This window comes from Strix aluco, chromosome 2 (assembly GCF_031877795.1).
Source record: "Strix aluco isolate bStrAlu1 chromosome 2, bStrAlu1.hap1, whole genome shotgun sequence".
NCBI lineage: Eukaryota > Metazoa > Chordata > Aves > Strigiformes > Strigidae > Strix > Strix aluco.
The window spans coordinates 133,776,397-133,790,240 of NC_133932.1; the positions used below are offsets into that span (position 1 = coordinate 133,776,397).

Here is a 13,844-nt window from a genome sequence, read left to right on the forward strand (position 1 = left end):
GAGCCCCAAGCACGTGACAAGTGAATTAAAACCTGACAGATCCCAGAAGATGTCAGCCTCAAATGTAGCTTTTCTTTGTGCCATTTTTCAGGGATTAGTACTAGGTTTCAGCATTTCTCTAAGTGAAGCATATCCTATGGCTCCTGCAGGGAGAAGTTGCCAGTGGCACAAAGGGTAATGAAACAGTAAATGTTGAAGACAAATTCATCAAACGGGGCAGTCTGTATCGCTTGGCAAGCAGACCCCATTTGAAAAAAACATTAGAAGACAGTCCAATGCAAAATTGTACATCAAAGGAGTAGAAATTAAGACTGTTCCTACGGAAAAGGGCAGTGAATCACCAAATGCAGGATTTCCTGGGTTTAGCAGAAAGAAATTTCACGAGCAGCTCCTGACATGAGTTGAGGCTGCAGCAGAAACAGCTACAGTGACCTTTGATGTTGAAATGAAGGGTTAGGAGGTGCATTTATTTTTCCTTATATACAGCAATGACAAAATGTGTTAGAGTAGCTGGCTAGTACTGTCGATGCCAAAGAGAAAGAAAGGGAACATGAAAGTATTGAAGAAATGGTGTTTAGCACAGCAAATGCTTAGGCTGGCAGCTGGTTAGTTTTTTGGAAGAGCTGAGAGGTTGGAGCACACAGATGATTGTGCTATTTTTTCCCCACAAAGGTGCTAAGGATGCTCCAGTCTAGTGGAGAAGGGCATCACAAGAGCCCTTTGCAATGTGCCAAAGCCACAAAGTGACAGATTGGAAGCAACCCCCTCCCTGCTTTTTCTTTCTGGAGATGGTGGCTAAATACAAGGACGAATGATCAGTTACTGGGGTCCATATGGGCATAAATGTGCATTTAATTAAAAGCCTGTGATGTAGAAGAAAGCAGTTTGCAGTCGTAGGATCACTGAAATAATTCAGGTTGGAAGGGACCTCAGGAGACCTGGACTGCCTGAATCTGTGATTCACACAGGTGAAGGGGGAACCTGGAGAAAATTTTTTTCTGTAGGCACAGGGTTGTGGGACTGGAAGGGTTGTGAGGACTCAACACAGACTCTAACCAACGGCTGTCACTGACAGATGTTTTGGCTATTGGGAACATCTGGAGATGCCTCACTGTGGCATTGAAACCAGAAATCTATGTATTTTAGCTGGCCACCCTCAACCCAGCTGTGCAACAAGTGAGATGTGGACCCTTGTGTTGTGAAGATCTGGGGTTGTCCCCATGTGTACCCTGAGTTATCTTCCGCTGCCCTCCAGCCCAAGAGTCAAACTGCCTGAGCATGGTGCTTACCAGGAGAGCAGTGGTCAGGGCTGTGAGCTCGGCACGATGAAGCCTTGGGGAGTGTTTGGATGTGCATGTGCCTTCTGTGAGTGTCTCCTGGAAACCCGTAAATCCCTCAGCAGGTTTCAGAAGGGCCTGACAGCAGGATGAGATAATTAGATCTCTACGAGTTTCATCTAAAAGGGTGAGCTGAAAGAGGAGAAAAATCCTCTCTTAACAAAGGAAAGTCTTTTGCATGAGCTTACACATTATGAAGCACCAGGGAATCCACTTGTTAAGGTGCCCTTTTAAGCTGCAGGAATGAACGCCAGGTCCCAAAATCAGCTAAGCCATGAGAAACGAGCCCACAGGTAAGTGAGTTCTGTTGGTGCCGCTCTCCATGGAGCTGTTTTTCTCATAGGAGCTTTTGACTCTATTTCTCACTTTTGCCCACATTTAACGTGTTTGGTCTCACAGCCTCCTGCCTCTTTCTTGCCAAAATACCAACTACACCACCTTTCCTGGAGCAAAACCAGGACAGCATGTGAAGCTGTGATGGTTGGGCTCTGCCACGAGGGTCAGTGTGACAATGCTGCCTCCCTTGCTCCTTCCAAGCCTGGCACATTTGAACACCCATAGAGGGTCAAACCCAAGTCCATCTACTGTTGAATGTTGCAGTGGTCCATAAGCAGGCAACTAGGGAAGACTCCCTCCTCCTCCTAATATTTTCCCTGTTGTCAACAGTTTTCAGTACAGCCTTCCATTGCTACACATGATGGCACCTTTGGGGGATTTTGTCTCCGTGATCTTGTTCAGTCTCCACTTGGGGCCAGCTAAACTTGAAGCTTCCAGAACATCCTTCAGCAAGGAGTCCCACAGGTCATTTCTGTGTGGCCCATTTTTGTGTGCCCTGAGCCTGGCTCCTCTTATGATGATGTACCATCATTCTTGTATTAGGTGAGAGTGAGTGGGTCATCACCACCTTCTCCCTGCCATTGATGGTTTCCTCAGCATCTCTCCTATCCTGACTCTTTTCCAGACTGAGGAGGTCTGTCTCACTTAATAGTTCCTTGCAGAGAACAAGGCCATTCCAGTCCTTTGATCATTCTTGTTGCCCCCTTTGTGCCAGCAACTCTGGTGAATAGTGATTGTAGCCAAGGGGTCAGGGGAGTAATTTATTGGCTTGGGAGCCAGAAGGCAAGGTAAGGACCTCACCACCACTGCAATTTGAGTAGCCCTGGCTGGATTAGCTCTCTTCTTTCATTCATCATCTGACTTTTCTCTTCCAGTCTGGCATCTCTGAGCTAATGATGTTTCTCACAGCATCTGGCACAAAGTGGCCCACGTTTTGGATAATGTCTCATGTTGGGGCTACCATGGTCATGTTTCCTTGACAAAAAAGCTACAGCAAGGAAAGATGAAAATCAAAATTTTGTGAAGGCATAAGGATGCCCAATTCCCATGGTATTCCCAGGGATTTGGTGTTTTTTTCCAGAGGGTTTGTGGGAATGTGCTGGGGAAGGTAAAAAAAAGAGAGATTTGAGGGGGTATGTTTCACCAAAGCAAACCTGTGCTCTGCAAAACATTGTATGACTGGACCCTGTGCCAGTTCCTGTATGTCAGGTGGAAGTTTTTCAATTGGAAGTGCAACACCCCTCACTCGTCTCCTAACTGATGTCCCAATGGTGCAACTGTCTTTCTCTCAGAAAGGGAGGTGGGCACGACAATGCTCAAGAAGTGCAATTTTGTCACATTTTCTAACTCTTATGGAGGTTAGTCCATCTGGAGACAGTTACACACTGAGACAATGGAACAGCTCATTAAAGTGGCTGAAAATTAATAAGCTTCGGAGTTTTTCTAAAATTAGAAATCATCCCTGGAAAGGCAAGCCTATCCCAAATATCCTGCAACAAGCCAGAGACACCAGGAGATCAGTCCCTTAGATGAGGGGAGAAACTTCCTGACCCTTTACTATCATCCTCAGCCCCACAGCACCTCCAGGTCATCATCTCAAACCAAACAAGGGATGGTGGTTTTTGCTGTGCATAGAGCCTGTTAAGCTCAGAAGAGGTTCAGTATCACCTTGTAAGATACTTTTTCTGCAGCCTTTAAGTGAAGGCAGTGGGATGCCAAGGGGAGGGGGAAGCATCCTGACATACCTCTCATTCCTGTTGTCCACCTCTTATGTCCATCTGTATTTCACTCTACTTTCACCTGACAGATTGAGGGCAGAGCAGTTTAATTACAGGATTCACTCACAGAGCTGACACAGGTGCCGGTCTCCAAGTGACTGAAACTAAGCTTCAAATTGGCTATTTCAGATGCTTTTCTTGGTTCAAAAGCATTGTTTTAAATCAGCTTTGCTTTGAAACACAAGCAGCATTCAGGGGTTGGAAAAGGTTCACTGGCTGGGAAACCTGTTTCTTATAACAGCCCCTTCCCCATCTCCCTCTGGGGCTCATAGACACTCATGGATGTGGGACAAAAAAAACTCGAAAACACAATGCCCTCCCTGGAAAATATCTCACAGCCAAGCCCAAGCCTGGTGAAAGCAAACTTTGTCCTCTCCTGAGCATCTTCCCAGACGCTGCAGAGGACTGGCGACAGGTGACACAGGGTGGGAGAGCAGCCGCAACCTCCAGGAGAAGGCAGAGGGGAGATGGGCAGTGATGTGTTCTTTCCCATGAAGCCCATCACTAGGCACTCATAGGGCAAAACATCCCTGCAACGAATTTTGTGTGGGCAGAGATTGCCATGTATTTGCTGAGGAAGTCTGGGGCAGGATCCACAACCCCTGCCAGCGTGACGTGGGGGTTTTGGGGGGCAGATCCCTGTTCTTGGGGTAGCAATTTGGCGTAGCCCAAAGCTAGAGGTGAGGGAAGGGAAATTGCTGACAGTGCCGTGGTATTTATTTTGCTCTTGCAGAGGCCAGAAAGCTAGAAAAACTCAGTTATCAAAATGCTGTGCTCGGAATCATTTGTTCATGCCGCATTCCCATGTCCAGCCCTGCTTGTGTAATGGTCGGGAAAGCACTTATCAGAGCCTGATACCAGAGTCTCAGGAGGGAAGAAAAATCTCTGAGCAGTTTGCTTTTTCTTCCAGAAACTCAAAGTTGAAAAAGCAGAGTAAACTCTGCTCTCGCTGTTGGCGTGCTAGCGTGGCATGGACTGACTTACCCCAGCGGGTTGGCTGGCTCTTGCTCACCTCCGTAGGGTTGAGTGTGGTCAATGGTGGTGGCTGGGTTTTGCAAACAGACTTGAGGAGCACCAGTCTTGATGTGTGTCATGTAAAATATATATAACTATAGTATCATAATAAATATGATAAATATAATATCACATAATAAGCTGCTGGGGCATCCTGTTTGGTTGTGGAAGCCCCTTGTCCATGTCAGCCTTAAAGAGGCAGCGAGGTGCAAGCCAGCCCACACAGCACCGCACCGGTGTTGGTGGGGGACGAGGATGATGCAGCTTTGTGCTCAGTTTGTCACTGGTGTGGCAGAACCTCATGTTTGGGCCTAGTGAGGCGATACAGCAGTGCCATCACCCCGCAGCTTGTTCCAGCATCAAGTCAGGATGCAGCTGGGACAGATGCAGGGGCTGGCAATCACCCTTGGGACTGGCATTGCCAAAAACAAAGCACCTCAAGGCCAGGGATGAAAATCCTATTAGTGGCCCTGGCTTCTGGATCAGACACAGACTAAACAGTTGTCTGGAGACTCTGCAATCCCTTTGGGGCTGCGGGGGTATCGCCTGCAGCGTTGCTTTTGCAGGACATGGTCCCTTTCACCATGTTGTTTTTCAGGGGCTGGATGATGGGGACTTGGGGCAGAGGTGATGGTGGTGTCATCTCACGCCTCCACTGACTGTCTTGCAGATCCCTGGGGAGCCACCAGCTCTGCCCGTCCCCACACAGGGACACCCACCTGCCTGCACCTCCTTTGGGTGCTGCTCCAGTCCCCCCACAAAAGGGTGTGCCACGGTGGGGCAGGGGGAGAGATTTCAGCTAGGAATAACAGAGTGGAATACAGAACAAGGCTGGATAGCAGAAAATACTTCCAGATAACAAAATCCATGGCATGGTGGCCGGGACATGGTGGAGGCCTCACACATGGACCGTTCACAGCCAGCCTCGGGGCAGGAGCTGGCCTCCAGCTTGCTCCTGGAACCCTGTGCTTTCCCAGCACCTTCCCGCTTGCAAAGGCACCTTGCAGCTTTCAGCAAGAGGAATTACCCAGAAAAGGTTGTTTTACTCAAGGAGAGCTAAAAAATACCAATGCTGCCCTTTCTCATGCTAAACGCTGAGGATGGGTGTGCAGTGAGTGACTACACCGGTCCCATATCAGGGCTGGGGGTCTGATCAGTCTCATCAGGTCTCCGTACTACGAGTTCAACACTCCTTGCTGGGAGTTGGGTCTCATTATGGAAAACTAATTTAGATTTGGAGATAACTAAGGTCAGAAGGGACCTTTGGAGATCTCCAGATCAACTTCCCGCTCAAAGTGGGGCCAGCTTGAAGTTAGGGCCAACTCTGGATGTAAATCACATTGCTTCTGGTCTTGTCCAGGCAGTTTTTTAATATCTCCAAGGATGGACATCACCCCATCTGGGGTTTTTTTGTCCTACCACTCATCGTGAAGCCTTTTACTTACATCTAATGGGACCTTCCCATTGCCTCTCATGCTGTCCCCATGCATGTCGCTGTAGAGTTTGGCTCCATCCTCTCTACACCCTCCATGTAGGAGCACTCCTGGCCCACCACAGGGTTTCCCCTGTGTCCTTCTTTCTCAGTCACGGCTTGTCTAGTGGTATAAGTACAACCTCACTACTCAAAACTATTTTGTTTTTCTATCCCATCCTTAATCAGGCTCTCCAGCATCCCAGCAGAAACACAGTCGGCGCCCTCATGTCCCAGAGAGACATCTTTATTTTCCTAAGATTGACCATGCAGCACTGAGCTACTGAAATCTTTCCAACCGGAGAACTCCCGCAAAATAAATACGGAGGGAAATGTTTTCCACATTGTGTCACTGCTTTGTTGCCCATTGCGTTCACAGAGCACGGCAAGGAGGAGTGGGTCCTCCAGCTCACACCGGTGTACCTTTAGCTCCAAGCCATCCTAACCCCTTCCTTCCCTGGTAGCAAACATCTCTGGTGGTAGGCGCTGGTTTTGAAGCTTATAGGTTTTTAAATGATCTTGCAAATAGGTTTTGGTCTGTGCTGAAGCTTCACCTCCTTAAAACCCCATCTCAGCCAGTCGTGAGCGATGCTCGGTGCAGGAAGCCTCACGCCTGCCATGCTGCCTTTGGGTGGATTTCTCACGTAGCGATTCAGCGTGTGCTCTGAAGCCTAATTACACTTCTGACAGTGGGGAAAAAAATCCCAGGAGGGAAGGTCAGTTCAACAGCCTGAGATACACACTGGGTTGGGGGTTTTTTGCATCGCCGTTACTTCCCTCAATCCCTCAGCGAGCCAGGAAAAAGCCACATTGTACCCCAGCAAGGTTTCCTGTGCCCTGCAGGGTCTCGCCGCTGCAGTGCGGCGTTATTAACGCTGCCAATCAAGTCTCCCCCAAAGCGATGCTGCTAACGAACTCGTCGTGAACTCAGCCACGGCACACACGTGATTAGCGGGGATCAGTCTCCATCCCTTTGAAGGGTGAGAGGAGCAGGGCTGGGACCTGTCTGTTTCCAGCATCATGTAGAAAGGTTCTGTGAACCAGCAGCAGGCAAGGAGAAGGTGCTTGGAGAGCTATGGGGAGGTCTGGAAGAGCAGGAGGGGACTCAGGGAGCTCCTGTTTGCTCTTGGGCTCGGGGACATCGGGGATTTGTGGAGGCAATCAGCCAGCAGAACTGTTACCTGAGCAGACACGGTGTGTGGGGGGGGGGGGGTTTCCTCGCTGCTTGCAAATCTTCCAAGCTGCATTTCCTTTGAGTTAGCGCTAACACAGGGAGGGGAGAGACATTCTTGCATGAATAATAAAACCAGCATCCTTCTGTCCATCAGATGAGATAAAAAGCCTCCAGGGACACAGAGGAAGACAACATTATTATACAGGTCACAAATAGGTTATTCTACAATCCTCCTGTAAGGGGCTTCACTCCCCGATGCTGGTAGCACCAGCCACAGTAGGGAACCTTGTGCAGGGCTGTGGGGATGGGGTGGCCAGAGCAGAGTCAGCCCCAGTGTGGGGTAACACAGTCCAGTGGCTACAGTCAGCATTGTTGTTGCATGTGGCAAAAACAATAACACTGCTGAGAGAGCCAAGACACCCAAAATGTGCTCTTGGGATACCCCCATCATCTCTATCTCCCCTTCCCAGGGATGATCTTGCCAGGATGGCTAAAGTGGTGGCAACCAGGAGGGGACATCAAGGGGACATGGTGGCTGGAAGAACAGTGAGACCTTTCCAGACATCACGGTCCTTCTCACATGCTCCTGAAGTGTGAGCTCCTCTCTGACACACCAGATGTGCCAGGAGCTGGAGGGCAAATGTGCTTGATGGGGTGCAAGACCACTCTGCACTGCAGAGTGAAAATTGGGGCATGTAGGGCTGGGACAGGCTCAGGGCTTTCTGTGAGCATGGTGGCATCCCCGCCAGCAGCTGGCGGCTGCAGGGACAATGACAGGAGCCATCCTGCACCTGGGGCTTCTCTGGCTCTGGGCAGATCCAGGACACAAGCACCTTCTTGCCTCTCTGTGGGGTTTCCTGCTCAAATTGCTCAGTCCCTGGCTTCATCCTGGTGTGAGAAATTTGCCGGATGTCACAGCTAGGTCACTCATCCCGCCTGCCAGCTCAGATTAGATCCTGTGATTTGTGTCAGATCAAATTTTGGAAGGTTTACTTAACACTGGTGGTGTGCTGTGCTTGCAGGGACAAACATGGAAGCAGGGAGAGAAGGAGCAGCGCACAGAGATTTCCTGGGAAATATATATTTATTTCTCTCTTCTGTCTTCTCTTCTCTTCTCTTCTCTTCTCTTCTCTTCTCTTCTCTTCTCTTCTCTTCTCTTCTCTTCTCTTCTCTTCTCTTCTCTTCTCTTCTCTTCTCTTCTCTTCTCTTCTCTTCTCTTCTCTTCTCTTCTCTCCCCTCCCCTCCCCTCCCCTCCCCTCCCCTCCCCTCCCCTCCCCTCCCCTCCCCTCCCCTCCCATCCCCTCTCCTCTCCTCTCCTCTCCTCTCCTCTCCTCTCCTCTCCTCTCCTCTCCTCTCCTCTCCTCTCCTCTCCTCTCCTCTCCTCTCCTCTCCTCTCCTCTCCTCTCCTCTCCTCTCCTCTCCTCTCCTCTCCTCTCCTCTCCTCTCCTCTCCTCTCCTCTCCTCTCCTCTCCTCTCCTCTCCTCCTATCCCTATATATGCTATAAGGGTGTGGTGGTAAAATTATTACTGTTTGAGAGGTCTGGCTCAGATGTTTATCCTAATAGGAAGAACATTCCTTCCAACTGAAAGCTAACAGTCTCTGACTTTTCCAACTCCTCACTTCTGAGCTAAGATAATATTGGGTGGACCACTCCTATAGGCCCCACCAAGAGCCATCTCACTGTATTTGCTGTTTGATTCCTTCTTAGGATTTTGGCAGTTAGCAAGCTCCCTGGGGATAGATACCTAACTTTGCTAACATTGAAATTATTATTTTCCTCATGTCTTTTCTTTTTTTCTGAAACAATATATAGGCTGCGTCTCTGCAATCGCTTGGCAGAGAACAGGGGAGCAAAGGGAGAGATGCTGTCCAAATGTCCTCTCACTATGATCATAGTTAAAGCCTCTGTCTGACCTGCCCTTAATTGCACTTGGGTTATTACGCACTTGGAGTCTCCAGATTCTCTGACAAGGGACAGTCTGAGCCCTCTGCACTGATGCCACCAGCTCTGTCACATCATTGCACCATCAGTACAGCCACAGGGGACGTGAGTGACCTCACTCATGGTGTGGTCAGAACATGTCCCATGATGGTATCTCAGTTGCGCAAGAGCAGCCACCTCTCCAGTTGGGCTCTCCTGGTTCCTCACCCAGCAGATGGGACAGGAAGGGTCCAACCACTGCCCGAGCCCCCCAGAGCATCCCTGCTAAGTGCACTCAGCCAACGAACCCAGCAGCACCACCTCAGCTGTGCCAACCAACTGTTCAACCCATAAAACAACCAATTCCAGGTAGCATCCAGCTGGAAAGGGGTCGTCTTTGCAAACTTTAACTTGCCACATCACTGTTGAGGTAGAAAGCAATCAGGCAGAGGTAGAAAGCAATCAAGCAGCAGTCATAGTTCTCAGCACTCAGGGAGGGTTTACATTGCACTGGCAGCATGATGGGCATTTTTTTTAACAAAAAGTCTTTAAACGAAGTAATTGGCAAGCATCAAAATATTTCTCAGTTATATTAAGGGCCTTTAGCAGCTGTAATTCAACTGTGAAGCAACCTGATGCAGGCAAAAGACCACACAGCTGGAAATTTGTGCCACAAAGGCACCGGCTTATGGCTGTTTAGCTGTTGGCCTGTCTATGTTGTAAAGCTGTTAAACAAACACAGCCCTTGGCTCACACCACATGTTGGTGAGGCAGTGTTTTGGCAGGAGCGGGCTGACAGCAACAGGGGCTTCAAAGTTGATGGGAAGAAATGGAAATAAGGGGAGAAGAAAAATTCTGGTGGAGGAAGAGATGCGTATTGGCCATCACAGCTCCATGGTGGGAGAAGGTGGTCTCGGAAATGGCGTGTAGGTTCCTGTGGAGTTGCATCCTCCTCTCTTTTGGCGTGGGCTGCAATTGCCATGCACATATGGATCCTATGCATCCTACTGCTGTCGCAGCTCTTGGTTGATAGACCCTTAAATCACTCTCTTGCAGGAAGGTGATATTTAAGGGAAGCCTAAACATAGAAGATTTTGATTATATTGATAGCTTGAATGGGGAAACAAGTATCCCAGGAGGACGAGCCACGTGCTGCAGGCTGCGTATCCTCTGCCACATATTGCTACATGTCAAAGCGAGCTCCGTTAGTGCCACGAGATGCTCCAAGAGCAGCCCCAGCCTGGCAAACACAAGCTGAGCCGTCTTCCTAATGGAGACGTAGCAAATCTCTAGGGAAGAACTAAAATATGCTTGCTGAGCTCAGTGCTCAAAAAGTCAAAGAAATGGGGAAAATCTCCACAAAAATGAGAAGGTTCCTGACTATTTCTTTCTTATTTCCTTCCATTCTCTTCTAATAGTCAATGTTTATTTCTCTGGCTCAGAAACTGATCTTAGGAGGCAGGAACTGCTGGTCCTGCTGTGGAGATGTGCCATGGGAGATGTATCCAGCTGTGCTGCCTGCAGCCACCTGTCCAGGACAGACAAGTCCAGAGGCTGCTGCCATGAGCTGTTTTTCTGGGTCAGAAGCAGTTCTAAAAGAAAACCAGTGACTCTTGATCATCAGGATTGCACCAAGCAGAGGTGGGCAGGGTGGGCATCCCAGATTGGTGGGGCTGTTGCCCTGTCCAAGGATCCCACCCTCCAGTGATACTTGAGCTCCTGAAGCTTCCCAAGAAATTTTGTCCTGGCAAGAGCAGTTCTTTTGCAACCAGCTTGTGTTAGGACTTACTCAACACCACCAAACTGCATGTGTTATACTCTTTTCTCTGCCAAATATTGACTGTGTGGGGCTTTCCATTGCTACCAGGCAGACCAAAGAGAATTAGAGAAGTTGTGGCTCTGGCATTGGTGATAAAAAGGGAAGCTGTGGTAGCATTGCTGGCCTCGCTTGCAGCATTTCATCCTATTTTCTTCATGAAAGCTCTAAATTCTGGAGTCTAGTTTCTGTATTTTGTGTGTTTTTTAGTACAACTTCTCAGCCATGAAGGGATGCTGCAAGGCTTGACTCCAAACAGTTGGAAAGCAACGAGCCAAGTAGCAAGAACTAGTGTTGGATATGTCTTCATTCAGGTGGTGGTTTGTGTGTTGCACAACTTGATTTTCTTTCAGACCACCTCACTGATGTGTGCCCATGTCTTAGTCCTGCCAAGTGGCTGCAGAGAAACGGCTCAGTGTTAATAGGAAGACGCTAATGGGATATTTTCCACCTAGGGCTAGCAAAAATGTTTGTGAGTTTGTTTCCCAATGATTTGGGTGATCCATCTTGAGGAGATGGACTAGCAAATTATTGCTGCTGCCTGGTGAAATTGTTTTTTTCTCTCCCTGATGGACACAGCTCTGCTCTGTGCAGTTTTTTTTCATCTAAAAGCAGCCATTTTGATGAAAAGTGAGTGAGCGTCTCCTGGATGAACCCAAAATCTGCCAGCCTTGCACGTTCTCTTACTAAGCAATTTGCTGCTCCGCTGCATTTGGAAGATTGCACTGAAGTTGCTTTCCTGGCACTGGGAGCCAGTTTGAGAATTAGTGCAAAACTAATTTGGTTACAAATGTCAAAGACACCAACAAAAGCTATTTTTAAGCCTTTGAGAAGAACGGTGTGAGCCAGACCATTCAGAGAAAACATCATAGGGGTTTCTTACCCTCAGCCACCAAAGTCTCAAAAATTGTGGGATCCTGGTGCAATTGGCTGGCTGAGATCTAGCACATGCCCATCGCCAATATGCAAAGCCTCACAGGGCTGTGGTCACCTCCCGGGGAGCATCATAGAGGTCCCAGCACACCACTCACCTTGCTGCCTCTCTTGGGTTACTACAGATGTTTATGGCTGTTAGTTCTTCCTTCTTAGGGACATCATGTGCTTCCTCATGACCAAACCTCTCATAATCATATGAACCCTAAAAACTGGTGATTTAAAAAAAAATAAATAAGGTAAATCTCATAAAAAAACAAAGTGTCCACAGCCAGGGCAGGACAGTGGGGATCACATCCCTTCCCTTGGCATCCTTTGCTGCAAACCAAGGTCTGTGTTGGGTAATGCAGGAGAGCTGGTGATAACCCACATCACCCCGCTCATCCATGTGGTCTGTATCCAGCTGATGTTGTTCGTGCACCTCTTGAACCTTCACTGCCTTCAAAGGCAGCCTGAATGAACACAGATGTTTCAAGGACTACACTTAGACATCATCCTTCCCTTCCATATGCCATGAGGGCTGAGCCCTGCACAAGGCAGCATAGCTCTGCGATGGGGAGCAGCTCAAGGTGGTCTCTTGTTCCATGCATCCCTTCTGCAGGTGCCAGGATGCTCATGCAGAGCCCACCCCCAAAAAAACACCCCTCCAGCCCATGGGATGGGGAGTTACACCTGCACGATTCTCTGTGTAATATAACTCAGAGCATTTAACACATTATTGTTGTGTTTATTCCCCCTCCTGTGGGCTCCCATCTGCGTTTGGCATGGGGAGAGCAGAAAGACCGCAGCTCCCAGTGCCAGGGCTGATGGCTGACATTTATTTTGCCAGTTTGCTTCAAACACCGTAACCCCTGAGTCCATTCCCTGGATGGTTTGGCCAGGGGCCGCTGTTGGCAGTGCTCGGAAGAATCGATGATAACCTTTTCCTTTGCTAAGGCGTTTCCTATGTACTGGGGAGCAGAAGATGCTGAAAAACAAATGAAGCTTGGATTCTCCCTGGGTCTCCCTGGCATTATTCCTGATATTTAAGAAACCAAACAAGTTCCCCGTTGGTTTTATTAGCCTTTCTATCTTGCCATTTAAACAGAGATAGGATTGTCATGGTCAGTATCTGCAGACATACGCTGTGATGCTCTCAGGGGTTTCTCTGAAGGGCAGAATACCCAGGGCACTGTGTCCGAAGCACCTGAGCCCCTCCGAGCTGCTGGAAGGCATTTCAGCACTGTGATTACTGGTAATGCCACCCTGCAGATTGTCTCACATGAAGGGGCAAAAGGTATTTGGGTCCTGGGAGTGCCGCTAAGCAACTTGCAGTAGGAGCAAGGTTGCTCTAAGCCTCAAAACTAGCACTTCTTAGGGTCATCTTAAGCTACAATGATATTTCAGTATTTAATTCTCCCAGATAACCAGTGGGATTTGAGTATTGAACTGATGAACTGAGCTGAGCACCTCTTGCAGGGATGTCCTGAGCAGCATCCCAGAGCATCCTGGGGCAGAGGGGTGTCATGTCCATCTGTGTCACCCTGTGCCTGGCAGTGGTTTCTCGGCTCTCACAACTCAAGCGATGATGTTCATGTTTCCTCTCTTCTTGGTTTCAGGCATGGAAGAAACGCTGGTTTGTCCTGCGCAGCGGTCGGATGAGTGGGGACCCCGATGTCCTGGAATACTACAAAAATGACCACTCCAAGAAACCTTTGCGTGTAATCAACCTCAATTTCTGCGAGCAAGTGGATGCAGGGCTGACCTTCAATAAGAAGGAGCTACAAGATAGCTACATCTTTGACATCAAGACCAGTGACAGGACCTTCTACCTGGTGGCTGAGACTGAGGACGACATGAACAAATGGGTTCGCAGCATCTGTCAGATCTGTGGCTTCAACCAGTCTGAGGAGAACACAGGTACTGTGAGAGCCGTGTCCACAGCCAAGAGCATCTCCTGTCCTGTCCTCTCAACGGAGCCCAGCTCCTCTTTCAGATCAGACCTGTGGGAGGGGGGTGCAGGCCGCCATGAGGCTGGGAGGGCTGGAATGGGAAATGGATGGAGACCTCCATATGAAGGGAAA

The 13,844-nt window shown here is 48.9% G+C and overlaps 1 protein-coding gene across 1 annotated transcript in view; it reads left to right on the forward strand.

The window, feature by feature from the left end:
* Positions 1-13,844, forward strand: part of GAB2 (GRB2 associated binding protein 2) — a 95,814-nt gene that overhangs the window by 40,992 nt on the left and 40,978 nt on the right. The window contains exon 2 of the mRNA XM_074816415.1: positions 13,380-13,680. Coding sequence (XP_074672516.1) covers positions 13,380-13,680 — 301 coding nt within the window. The remainder of the gene's footprint in view (positions 1-13,379; positions 13,681-13,844) is intronic.